Raw genomic sequence first — 13,995 nt, 5'->3', positions numbered from 1 at the left:
GAAATCCCCAGCCAGCATGGGTATGCTGTTTGGGGAATGCTGGGAATTGTAGACCTTTTTTAAAAAATGTCTAGACATGAATGAGCCTCGTGTGGCGCAGAGTGGTAAAGCAGCAGTTTCTGCAGCCGAAACTCTCCACATGGCCTGAGTTTGATCCCAGCAGAAGCTGGTTCTCAGGCAGCCGGCTCGGGTCAACTCAGTCTTCCATCCTTCTGAGGTCGGTAAAATGAGTACCCAGTTAGCTGGGGGAAAGGTAATTATGGCCGGGGAAGGCAACGGCAAACCACCCCGCTATAAGACCTGCCAAGAAAATGTCAGCGAAAGCTGGTGTCCTTCCAAGAGGCAGTAATGACTCAGTGCTTGCACGAGAGGTTCCTTTCCTTTCCTTTCCTTCAGACGTGAATGAAGTTGCACCGTAAGACATCTTCACAGTTTTCCACCAAGCAGAGCACTTTTGATGTGGGCTGGTGCTGGAGGTAGTAGAGCATCCTCTTTGTTCTTCCAGACAGTGCCGTTCTGAGATAGAAAGCTATCTTGAGACCTTGAGGGCAGCTATGTGTAAGCTTTGAGGAGGAAAAAGAGGATAATGACGATCGGGATAATTTAATGAGGATCATTTTAAAAGGTTGTGTGTGTTGTTTTAGGTGACCGTCCTTATGTGGTGCTCATGGCACGGGTCCACCCTGGTGAGAGCAATGCGAGCTGGGTGATGAAGGGGACACTGGAATTTCTCCTTGGTAATGACCCCATTGCAGATCTCCTGAGGCAGTGCTTCATCTTCAAGGTCGTTCCCATGCTGAATCCGGATGGAGTCATCAATGGCAAGTGAGTCATAACTTGCTTGGTTTGTAATTGCTGGAGGGGCAGTCAGGCCTGCTATGTCACTGGTCATTCCTGGTGAAGGAAATGCAGGTTTATCTTTATTTATTTATTTTATTTCTTATTGCATTTATATCCCACCTTTTTCTCCAAGGAACACAAGGCAGCATACATAATCCTCCTCCTCCTCCTCCTCCTCCTCCTCTCCATTTTATCCTCACAACAACCCATGAGGTGGGTTGGGCTGAGAGTGTGTGACTGGCCCAAAGTCACCCAGTGGGTTTCCATGGCGGAGTGGGGACTAGAACCCGGATCTTCTGACTACCAGCCCAACACTTTAGCCACTACACCACACTGGCTCCCACACTGGGGCCATAGCCAGACCTAAGGTTTATCCCAGGATCATCCTGGGTTCGTCCCTGCCTGAGCACTGGATGCCCTGTGTGGCACTTAGATGAACAGGTTTGACCCCAGGACAATCCTGGGATAAACCTTAGGTCTAGCTACGGCCTGGCTCTCTGAGTTGGATTTATCCATCTCAGGGGTGCCAAATCTCTTTCAGCTTGAAGACTGAATTTCATTTTGGAGAAGCTCCGGGGCGGGGGGGGGGAATGGCATTTCAGTGGTGGGTGGGGCCAGAGGCCCAAAAGGCAGGGCACCCCCCTTCCCAAAATGCCAGGATAGTTTAACTTATAATTTGTACTGTCAGTAGTTAAATTTCTGGGGAGGCATTTTCACCTTTCAGAATGGGGGAAAGCTGGCACAGAACTTGGGAAATCAGCAAGTAATCAATAACTGGGAGGAAATGGGGCACGGACTTTTGGGGGCACCCAGGGGGCTGGATTTGACCCCTGGGCCTGAGGTTTTGCATGCCTGATCTAGCTGAATAAACAGGGCATCACTGCTTTGCAGTCCCTAACAGCCATTGGCCACGTCACTGTGATGCCGTACAATGTTCAGGAATATTTAAATGCTGTAAAGGGGGAGATGGAGAAGGAGGACCAGGCACAGAACTGTGAAAAAAAATATATTGTACATTTGTTAGGCTGGAAGGAAAAACTCAGAAGAGGCCTGTGCAAAGCAGTACAGGTTGGATAAAGATGGGTAACAAGGAAATCCAGGAGGCAGGTGAAAGAAAAATAAGATCACATACAGAGAAATAGGAGACGTTGGATGCTGCAGTGTGTAAAGAGAAATGAAGGTTCTGAGAAGTCGGGTCTGTGTGTTAGGAATCTGAACAGGCAAAGAAAAAGGAGACGCCTAGGGCAGGGGAAGTGGACAGGGGAGGAAGAGCTGTGGATGCTGGAGGAATATGACCCATAGATTCCTAAGAGTGTGACCTGCAGAGTTTGCAGCAGACCCTAAGAGCTTCATCCCATGTACCTGCGTCCCTCGGATTATCCCTGTAGCACTAAGCTTTCGCTGTTGTTGTTTTTGCTACCGGGTGACAGCGATCCTTTGCATACCAGGAAGTGAGTTTAAGGGGGGAAATGTAAAAAAAAAAAAAATCATTAAAAAATCAACAGATGACCCAATTCAATTCAAATTTGGGATGCTTAAAGCTCTCCCTAATATCTATTACTGTGCCAATTTTGGTGTCTTTATCTTTAAAGCTTACGCAGATGTAAGCATTTCTTTTAAATCCTGCTCCTGTGCCCCAGCGGCGGCTCGGAAGATACGCTCAAAATGTAGGGGCTAAATATGGCAAATCTTTTGGCTTTATAGCACAATTAAGGCAGGATGCATGGGAGTACTTCACAATCGAAGCAGATTATAAGGTGGAAAACTTCTGAGTCCTTTGCTTGCAATTTGCAGTGATTGCACAGTATAACGCTGGTGTGATAAAGCTCTATATGGCCACCGTTTAGTTAGAAGTGAGGGCTTTATGCCTGCAAATGACATACAATTGCAGCCATAATTTTTCTGTGATACTCTAATGGCAGCTGCCCTTAGCCCTTGTCACCTTTTATAAAGCCAGAGAGCCGCCCCACATGAAACCCGGTAGACACAAAAGAGTTTGGGAAAATCCAAGGCCCCCTAAGTAGCCCAGATTTCCCCGCTGCAGACCCTCACACCCGGGACCAGACACTCGGGGGTTTGCCCATCCCTAGAAAGAGTTGCCTGCTCTTGGTAGCCATAGGGATGTGTGAGAATTTTGTTTCAGTTTACAAATCTCTCAAAAAATACCCCATTCCCAACATCAAACATAATCCAGATTGCATGTTCTCCAAAGATGTTCATGAATTCCTGAATTGGTGTTTGCACAAAGCACAACCTTAGAAAAATACATAACTTCAAAAATGCACAACTGTTGAAAAATGTACAACTTTTCCCATTCACATGATCTGAAAAGAAAGAGGTCACAAATAAGAATGGTCATGAGCCAAACCAAGCTTTGGAGTAAAGTTCGGAGAATTTTAGCAAGCTTGAACACGTCCGGTTCTCTTAGCCCTACTTACGTATCATCAAAACAGAGGAAACCCATCACCGGAAAGAAAGAATTGCTATAATTTAAATAGAAAGACTCTCCATCCACCATAGTGGGGTTGATTTTGACCAGGTGACTCATGTGCTAGCTCATTCGACTGTGGTGTGTGATGTCGCAGCTGCCATTTTGGATTTGGTTTTTGAAAGGAGAAGGAGTCCATGAGTGCTCGTCCAAAAAACGTAAGTTTTTTTTTTTTTTTAAAAAAAACTTTCGCCCTCCCCCCATCCCACTTCCAAAGGGCACAGAGCTCTTGGCTCCTTGTGGTTACTCGGAAGTAGCCGGGACAACCCACGATGCCACATATTCCGCGGTCTCGGGACTGTGGAAAAGGCGGAAATGAAGTATAGGGCCATATTATCTTGGGCCAAGGGAGGGATCATCTCTCCCTACTCCCAGGATCCCCTGTGCGTCATGTGGATGCACAGCAATGATCCCGGGATGATCCCAGGATATAGGCCTGGTCTAGCCATGGCCTGAGAAACAAGATGGAGATCTCTCTCTCTCTCTCTCAATCCACCAATACCTAATCAGGCACCTTCCCCCTTCCCAAAGTGCTCACATCCGTGCACATACACAGAGACACATGCATATCCCAGTGAGGACTGAGCATGCTTTGTGGCCACGGAATGCTGACTGGCAGTGGGATAAGAAAAAATGGAAGTGTTTGAGTGTGTACACACACATGTGCCTTGAGGGAATGGCCTGCATATAATTCAACATTACTCAAATAACTGTCAATATTACACAACCATTTTATGTCTTTGTACAGTTGAACCGTGCACCACGTGTTCCCTGTCGCCCCATGCTAGTTATATCACTGCACAAATCAATATGGTAGTTCACCCAAGTTTTTATTTCGTAAAGCTGTTCACTGATTGATGCATTTTTCTGAGTAAATTAACTGCCTACCTGTTAAACAATTAATCAGTTATTTAGCCAATTAACATAAATATTACAACAGTTCAGTACTAGTGACATTGTGCGTGTATTTAATGAAGACAACAGTTTCTCTTGACTGATTAACACAGGGAAAAAAACCATTTGTCGTTGGGCAAATTATCTTAAAACACATTGCTTGAGTCAAGAAAGGCTGATCATTTACAACAATGACATCCGTGCCAAATAACTTTTCAAGGGAGGGAACCTTGAATAATAACCAGTGAAAATAAAATAAAACACTTATTTGTAGTTATTCGTAATTTCCTTGAACAGTCTACTCTTAGTCTGATTTAATGATGCTAGCCTATGTTCAGTTTGTGTAATTTGCATGGATTGCAGTGGTCATTTGAGCAAATTTGCTTAATTTACTCAAATTACAGCTGAAATGTGTGCAAATGTGTGCAATGTGTGCAAATTGCGGCTGTGATTTACACATTTTTAAAAGAACCCACCCACACACACACACCAAAAATCCACTAGTTGGGCTCTCTCTAAGCCAAGTCGAATCACGTAGCAGAAAACAAAGCAAAAACAAAATTTGCCCCCATCCCTATGCAGGAGAAGTGTTTGCCTCTGCTCTCTCTGCAATTGAATACACATTGCTCTAAATCAGGGTTCTCCAAGTTTTTTGGGGTCAGTGGTAGGGATGGCCATCATGGGCAAATCCATCACTTTTCGGGGTTCACCAGATTTGCCGCTGACCATTCAGAATTTTGAGAGAGTGTTGTGTGTACCCTCACAAAATGGCTGCCACAGGAAAGGGCTTACTCAGTCATTTCTCAGAAGACAAACTGGCGAGACGAGAAGACAGATAACTTGTCCAAGAAGCTGAGCAAAAGACAGAAGTGTGTGTGTGTGTGTGTGTGTGTGTGTGGTGACCTCTCAAACACAAAACCATTCTTTTGAGATGGTGCTGGGATGCATCCCTTTGTTTTGCAGAATGCCAGCCTTTCAGTTTAATTTTTAAAAATCTTAAGCGATGAAATAAAAATGAGGAGAGACAGGGAGCCTAGTGGGCACCAGGTGAGTAGGGTGACCAACTGTCAGGATTTCCCCGGATTTGTCCTGTTTTTTGTTCTTTCCATGGTGTCAGGGGGGATTTTCTATAATTTTCAATAATGTCCTGGAATGACACACCTTCCCCTTTAAGGCTGCCATTAGCATGGCAGGAGGGAGTGACATGCTTTCTTGAGGCACATCATTCCCCTACCCACCAATTGAGGTCTTAAAGGGGAAAGTGGGTCATGCGTGGACATTATAGAAAAGGCCCCCATTGGAGTGGATGGTGGTGGTGCAGAATGAAATCCTTTCCCCTCCTCCACGCCAATCGGGTTCTTTAAGGTGGCGGGGGAATAACGTACTTTCTGCAGGACTCAGAAAGCTGCTTCCCCCCACACACACACTAGGTGTCCTCTTTTTTGGTTTCCCAAATATGGTCACCCTACAGGTGAGGTTCCCATGGACACATTGTGTCCCCTGAGCGCCACATTTGAGATCCCAGCCCCCACACCCCAGGTTCTGCTCATCTTGCTTTATCCCACATTCAGTTACCTTCCAGTGGTCCACTCTGCATTGAATGAAAAACCAAGAGGTTTGTTTGTTTTTCAGGTTAAGATGTACTAGGAAAAAACCCATAATTTCCCCACAATAGGTCATCAGGAATTCAAAATATTCTTTTCGCAGCTGCATTGTGTGCCATGTCAGGGGGTACACTACAGGGTTTCATACAGAGCAAGCCTAAGGGGTAAGGCCCATTGAATTCAGTGGGATTTACTTCTGAGTAATCAGGCTTAGGATTCCCATATGAATGTGTATGCGTTTGCTTTTGTCGACGAGACGAGACCCTCCCACTCTAGGATTTAACTTCTAGAGACTCTGGGAAGATAGCTGAACCCTGAAGAAGTGGTGCAGTGAAGTTGTTTTAGACTCTGGACCTAATGGCTTCATGGTCTCCCCTTTTGAAGTGGTAATGGGCGTTGCCTCTCTTGGGAATACCTCTGGTTGCCCTTCATTCTGCAGAGCGTGGCACCTTGGACCTTTGCTGCAAGTGAGAGCTCAGCCCCCCACTGTCTAGCTCCCCATGTTAGCAAAAGTTGGAACTGAACAATCCTCAAAAGCAAAAATGGGTTAGTCAATGTTTTAGGTGGCCAGGATATAAATCAGGTGTGTGGACCCTCCTTCAGCCTGAGGGCTGATTCTTGGGGAAGGGGTTGCATTCCAGTGGTGGGAGTGATCATGGGAAAAGGGGTTGGGTCCAGGGGTTGGGTGTGGCCACCAGGAGGGCTGTATTGGGACCCCAGGAGAGCTCAATTTCAGTTTCTCCAGCCCTCCTACAGCGATGGTCACTGGTATAGGCTGTCACTGGTCAATGCTAACAGCCTTTCAACTGTAGAGTTTTTGTCCCTTCAAGAATTTCTTATTGACAAAATGTTTGCTTCTATTATTGAGATCAATTGAAAAACCCCCCCCCCACACTACCACCAACATGGAGCCTTTGGAAAAACACATGGTGATAGTGCTTTATTTGGGAATGCTACTGTTGAAAATGACTCACCCTGCGGAAGCAGGTAGAGTAAAACCTTTAAGAACATGATCTATGAGTTGGGGAGTCTTCCAATCTGCTAGCCTACCTAATAGTGGCATCAATCCCTTTAACAGTGTAGTCAGGAGGTTGCGTGCCATCAGGATTGGAACCAAAACAGGGCCAGTGAGAAACAAGAAGGGGGGGAACCTCATGCAGGTGAACTGCAATGTATCCAGAATTGGGATGTCCATTGCTGGGGAATCTCGTTGTTTTTTGGGCTCGACAAACATGAACAACTCAATTTTGATTTGTGAGCCAAGCTGTGGACTTTCCCCTGAACTCTGGGAATTTCCCCCATTTCCTTTGCAGGTTCCATAGTTTGCTCCAATTTCCAAGCAGTTTGTGCAAATTCAGCCATAATTTGCACAGGTTACTCAGAAACGTGCACAAATTTGGCCATAATTTGCAGAAATTGCTCAGAAATTTCAGGAAAAAAGGGGAAATACCTGGAAACTCCGTGAACTCACCCCGTTCACTGCAGAACAAATTCTGGGGGGAAGGGGCAAACCTAGGAAAATTAATTGAACTCCACCTCCCCAACGGATTTCTCCAATATCCCTAATGGAAAAGCACAAATCATTGTTTTGGTAAAGTAGGTCATTGTTATTAGCACCATATTACAGGTATCTCGAGAATCATAGAATAGTAGAGTTGGAAGGGGCCTATAAGGCCATCGAGTCCAATAGGGCACAAGAACAGTAGACACATTTCATTCTTCACAAACATAGCCAACGCTGTCTTGAAGCAAGTTCTCTTCTTCACAGCTTTAGGAAAGAGTTTGAGAACAGTTTGCTTGGTGCTTCCAAGCGGCTGTAGAAATTGCATGCTGAGCTGTTGTGGCAATAGCTTCTCTTTGTGTGTTTTTCTGACCTGCCTGGCGTCCTGGTGGTCTGAGGCCTGCTGGGACTGAATCAGCAAATTTTTAAAAAAAGAAATGCAGCAAAGGAGGGGAAAAGGAGACATTTTTAGCTGTGCTTGATCCACCTCCTCGAGCGAATTCCCTTTGAAAAGGGGCATGGCGGGTGATGGAGAAAGTATAACTGGTAGGGTTTTGTTGGAAGCTTTGAGTTTTCTCCAAACTCTTCACAGTAAGTCTCCTTCTCCTTCACACTTTTCACTGAAAGGAAATTCAGCTCAGTGTCCTACAGAATGAGATAATGGGGGTTGCCCTGAGCTACTTAACACATATCACACCTGTACAGAGCCCACTGAGAAATAGAGGGCCAGATGAATGACAATTGCTTCCCCAGTTTTCCATTATGACTGCACATAATTAACACCTATGGTAGACAGAGGCCTGGTTGGGTGATGGGTGGAGATCATCTGACCTTTCTTTCCACTTCCAGGTGTCCCTTGGAAGAAGGGTTTCTTGAAACGGGGGGGGGGGAAATTAATCATAGAATAGCAGAATTGGAAGGGGCCTATAAGGCCATTGAGTCCAACCCCTTGTTCAATGCAGGAATCCACCTTAAAGCATCCCTGACAGATGGTTGTCTGCACATCTACTATATAGCACAAGTGGGACCTGCAACAAAACATTGCACCTGTTTAAGATGCCAGTCACCCACCTAAACCCTCTTCCAAAATATTCTGTTTCAGTTTCCCTCTTCCCTGCCAAGCCCATCCTCGTGAGACAGCATACCATGCCCAATGAGTGTGCTCAATCCTCCCCGGGCTCTTTGAGGTTTTAAAGAGTTTGTGGAAGGGGGGGGGATTTCCGCAAACATTTGGGTTCCTCCAACTTGGCTGATACTTCCCTTTGACATTTGAGATATCTCAGAAACTCTATTTGGGGAACTGAGTTCGCTATTGTGATATATATATATATATATATATATATATATATATATATATATATATATTTGAATAGCACCTTATGCTGCTGATAAGAAGGTTTGGGTCAGGTCCATCCCTGGATGGGAGACTGTCTGGGTGCCGCATATGCCAACCTCCCCCAACCTGATGCCCTTCAGATGTGCTGGAGTGAAATTGGGCCAGTGTATACATATAGATGGAAATATACAATAATTATGATTCTTCAAACACAATACCATATATGCCATCAGCATGAGAAAGACTGTGACCAGATGATCTTCGAGCCTGCTTTCCTGGTTGAAGGGCAATTTTAAGGCCCGTGCTCTCCCAACCTCTTATGACTCTTTATCTTTAAACTGGACTTGGACCAGACAGCCTTTCAAACAGTGTGAGCAGTCAGATAATGGATTGTTCTCTGTAAAATAGGACCTATGGCACACTAGCTTCAGGGGTGATGCAATTGATTCAAATCTAGTTTTGTCTGCTTCCCTGCCTCCATTTCGGGGATGGCTCTAATACCTCAGGGTATTTGGATGCAGAATGTCTGATTCAAAGCCAGCTCCAGGTACAATGATATCAGGTGCAAGTCTGGGAAAGAATGAGGGTGCCTCTGGAGAGCCATCAACAGACAGTGTAGAAGAAGGCAGGTGAATTTTGTTTGACAAGCTTTGAAGAATATTGTAGGCTGTTCATGTTGGGGTGAAATGCCCAAGACACCTGTTTAGTGCTGTTGTTTCTCCTGGTTGCTGCTCTTCCTTCCCGTATGAGTCCAAGGGACATCCCACCCAATCAGGGCTCATGCCATGAATATGATGACATCACAATGCCACACAGTCAATCAGACTTGGCTATACAATGGCATCATCATTTCGCCTGGTCTGAATATTCTCCTGTTTAGTGCTGTTGTTTGCTGCTGGTTGCTGCTGTTCCTTCCTTTCCAACTGAGTCCAAGGGAGGTCCCAACCAATCAGGGATCATGCCCTGAACAGGATGATGTCACAATGCCACAGAGTCAATCAGACTTGGCTATACAATGGCATCACTGAGGATGATGGGAAGTGAAGGGAATATTGATAAACAAGCTAATCTTTTCACAAGGAGTGCTGAAAAAAGATCACCCAAAAGAAGAGGTGTTTTTCTGCCACTCTTGAAAATATTTGTGAAAAACTGAGCAACTTCATCTTTCCAGTATACGCTGTGCATCGGAATCATCCTGATCAAACTGCCATCTCTCTCCAGCTCATTCCCTTGAAGGTGCTAGTGTAAATTAATATCTTCTCCTCTCCTTTGAAAGCTCATAAAGAAGCCAGCCAGGACAATTTTGAACAAGATGATTATTCTGAGTATCCCCGTTCAGATCTGACTTTTTAACGAGCGGAGTGATTTTGCAACTCACATGTGCGTAACCCTATAAATCTTTCCTCCTTTCCTTTCGTTATGCTATTGATGCCACTTCTGTCTACTTATCTCAGCATCTTTCTTGATTTAAGAGGGATTCCTCCCCCCTCCTGCATTGCTTTGAAGAGCCTTGTTCCACCAGTGCCAGAGCCTTCCTGCTCGGTCACAGAGATGACACCGATATCTGGATTTTAGAAAGGGTTCCCGCCAGTATCCCAGCCAGCTGCTGCCACATTTCTGAGCCCCCTGCCCAGCTGATGAGACCTCTCATCCCAGCAGGACCTTGCCTGATCATACTCTGGGAGCTTAAGAAGACCTGAAATGAACAGAGTTTGGGTGCTTGCTTTCGCTTACTCAGTCTGAACGCTAAGAGCAGCCAATGCTCCTATAATGCAGACATGATGGCAATAATATGATTAAACGCATGCAACATGTGACTCAAGTGGGGATCCTCCTCCCTCCCTCCTTGTCCTTATTGTAGTGATCCCACAAATATCCATTTTTTTTGCTTCTGAAGTTCTGATGCACCACTTGCATGTTTGCTGTTCTTTATATGACTGTCATGCACAGGCAGCAGATGTGAGGCTATTCAGGCATGCACCTGCTCACATGTAGGGCGGAACAGGACAGAGGAATGTGGGTGTGCACATATATCCCACTCCCAATGTCCCCGCGGTCTTGGCTTCCGTGTTGACCTTTGTGTGTTGACCATGAAGGTCTGAAGATGGCTGTGTGTGTTCAGCTGAATGCAAATTCAGACTCATCTTCAGATTTTTGGTCTCAATGTGCCAAGGACTCCATGGAAGCTGGGTGCATGGGGATGTTGTGGCAGGGCTTATGTGTACACCTACAATCCCCTACCTGGTTTAGTCCTATGCACAAGCAGGCACATGCCTGAATTGGACTATTATTACCATAGTAGCAGCAAACCAAGTGCTAATGGAATGTTGAACGCTATTGCAAGAACAAGACAAGTTGACATGCGTTGGCCAACAATGATTCCTATCTGGATCATTATCTGCTTTGAAAATCAATGGGGAATGTGATAAACAATTTAGCTGGGTGCTAATAACAATATGCACGCAATGCACAGCAGTGATTCTGACAGGCATGGCCAAAATAGAGCTATGCATCTGTGTGCAAGAAGGTAGTGAAGAGTGACACGGCTGTAGTTTATTTGCTCCAGGGGATGCCCGGCATGTACCTATAGTACACCAGTGAAAGGAACTATGGTTGTATAATTCCTTGGTAAAGAAAGAGACTATGATGGGCTGTAGCAAGGCCCTTTTCTCAGGATGATAAGTAAGAATGGAATTGGGATTGTGGTAGCCACGTTGCTTTAAAACCACAACAAATTGCATTGCACCATCATCACAGGCCGCCATAGGTTGAGGCTGGCCTTTATCAAACATGATGTGGCCATCTTATCATATTGTATATGTATGGGTGGAAAGACGGTGGTGTGGTCCTTCAGGAAATAGAACGGCATCCTTATTCATTATTCTCAAACCATCTTCTCTATGGCTATTTTTTAAAAAATATATATACAATTTTTATTGATTTTCAAGTAAGGACAAATACCACATGGCTCAATTGAACACGCAGAGTGACCAATTCTGGCATAACATATGACAATAAGAAACCCCCAACAACAAAATAGCTAGAACCAGTGCAAAATCAATCAATGGCAGCAAACCACTTTCTTGCCCAATACAGATCCAGTCTCCAAATCCTCCCCGCCTCCCAGATCCCCACCAGGATTAAAAGCTCATTAAAATCCTGATGTCTGGGGGATGGGGAACAAATAGACTTTCTTTAATCATTGGAGGATGTGGCAGTGCGTGGTAGGTGCTGATGTCACTCTGGGCCGTACTGGGGAAACCAATCTGGCAGAGAAGAGGCAAACAGGCCAGGCAGGGTTCAGGTGATGTCAGAAAGAATAAGGCAAGGAAACAAATAGATAAAGCTCTAACTGTGGTGTTGACCTGCTGGTGTGTAGGCTCTTCCTGCTTCCTTTTACAGGGGCTGTTCAGAGGTTGGAGCCAAACATAAGAACATAAGAAGAGCCCTGCTGGATCAGACCTAGGCCATAGCTAGAAGGGGCGATATACCGGGAATTGCCCCAGGATCATCCCTGTGTGATCACATGACGCACAGGGGATCCCAGGAGCAGGGAGAAATGATCCCTCCCTTTCCCCGGGATATTGCCCTAAACTTGTAGCCTGCTTTTTCCACGGTCTGGGGATGATCCCGAGACTGTGGAATATGTAGGCGGGCGTCGCAGTTTGTCCAAGCTCCTCGCGAGGAGCTGGGAGCTGGGAATAGGGCACGGAGCTTCTCAGGAGCTCTGTGCCCATCGGGGGTGGGGTGGGGGGAGGGCAAGGTTTTATTTTTTAAAAAACCCACAGACATTCACCATTTGTGCCCGAGAGCCCGTGCGCCCCTTCTCCTTTAACAAACAAACAAAATGGCACCCTTGGTGTTGCGCGCCACGTGAAAACCAGGGCAATGACCTCGCAATCATAAAATTGCAAGTTTGTCTCCCTCCAACCCCCTCATCTAGCTGAGGCCCAAGTGTCTGTCTATTCCAGCACTTTATTCACATTGGCCAACCAGTCGTCGGCCAGGGGACCAACAAAGCAGGACATGGTGCAACAGCACCCTCCCACCCATGTTCCCAAGCAACTGGTGCATACAGGCTTACTGCCTCGGATACCGGGGTGCATGGAAACCCAAATAGTTTCAGGTGAGCTTGTGTTACAAAGCAGGACAGGAGGGACAGGTCTAGCCATGAGGGACTCCTGCAACACTCAAGGAAAACCTGCCCGCCTCTGGTCTCCAGTGAAGGGATAAGAGTTACGGCAGCGCTTTTAAAAAATCCATGAGGTGATCAGCTTGAATGTCCCTGAGTTTAAAGCACCTCATAAATATTTCTCAAAATTGCTGATAAATTATAATGAAAACACGACTGACTCTTGTGCTGACATCACTAGAGTAGCTTCAGCCTTGGCAAATATTTAGAGCGAAAACTCCTGAACCAGGGACGGTAAAGGAAAATTCTATTACAGGCAGCAGGGGGGAAAAAAGAATTTTGGTAATAAAAAAGATGCAGACTCTGACACATTCAGTTCAATTTACACATGTATCTGAGCACAGCAGTGACAGAGTTGCAAACACTTCCTTTCGCAGAGATTCACATTTTTGTTGGCACGTGCTCTCCTCCTCAGACTCCCCCCAAAATGCCGCTCTGCCCGTATACCGCCTGGCACATCCATTTGACTTGACATTTTCACAGACAGGATTCACACACCCACACCAGTTGTGCAACGCTCCAGTCGAAAGCCGCCGGCATTTGGAGCCCTTGGCTGGTCTTTCCCCACCACGGCGGTTCCAGATACATATTGTTATTTATGATACCTAAATTTAGGGTTATTAATTGCATCAGTAAAAAGCCCTAATTTATATCATCATAAACAGCAATAATGAACACTGCCAAATGCTAATTCCCACTGCTTGCCAACTGTGCCTGGGTCTGATTAGATTTTTTTTTTTACCCTCTTCCCAGAAGAATTAAATTAAAAATGATTCAGAGCTGCAGGATCATTGATCAAGCTTGGAGTTGATGGAGAATTGCACACACTCAAAGACTCAAAAGGGAATATTCCTCTGGATCCTATGCATGTTTTCTTCCCCTGACTTAAAAGGTTGTGGGGATATAAGCTCTACAGGTAGGGAGGAAGACCAGAAGGCAGGTAGGCAGAGAGAGAGAGAGAGAGAGAGAGAGAGAGAGAGAGAGGGGAACCACACAGACCAGGCCAGATTTAGTTGCTGCTTAGGAAGAGATTTATTTATTTATTACATTTCTATACCGCCCAATAGCCAAAGCTCTCTGGGCGGTTCACAAAAATTAAAACCATAATAAAACAACCAACATGTTAAAAGCACAATTACA

At 45.5% G+C, this 13,995-nt stretch overlaps 1 protein-coding gene across 1 annotated transcript in view; it reads left to right on the top strand.

Annotated features, from left to right (window-relative positions):
* The window catches only part of AGBL1 (AGBL carboxypeptidase 1), a 521,226-nt gene that overhangs the window by 204,019 nt on the left and 303,212 nt on the right, over positions 1–13,995 (top strand). The window contains exon 18 of the mRNA XM_063142173.1: positions 645–825. Within this exon, the coding sequence (XP_062998243.1) occupies positions 645–825 (181 nt within the window). The remainder of the gene's footprint in view (positions 1–644; positions 826–13,995) is intronic.

The sequence above is a fragment of the Elgaria multicarinata genome, chromosome 16 (assembly GCF_023053635.1).
Source record: "Elgaria multicarinata webbii isolate HBS135686 ecotype San Diego chromosome 16, rElgMul1.1.pri, whole genome shotgun sequence".
In the NCBI taxonomy this organism is placed as follows: Eukaryota; Metazoa; Chordata; class Lepidosauria; order Squamata; family Anguidae; genus Elgaria; species Elgaria multicarinata.
Note: the sequence above shows the minus strand (reverse complement) of the source record. Positions and strands in the feature narration are given on the sequence as shown.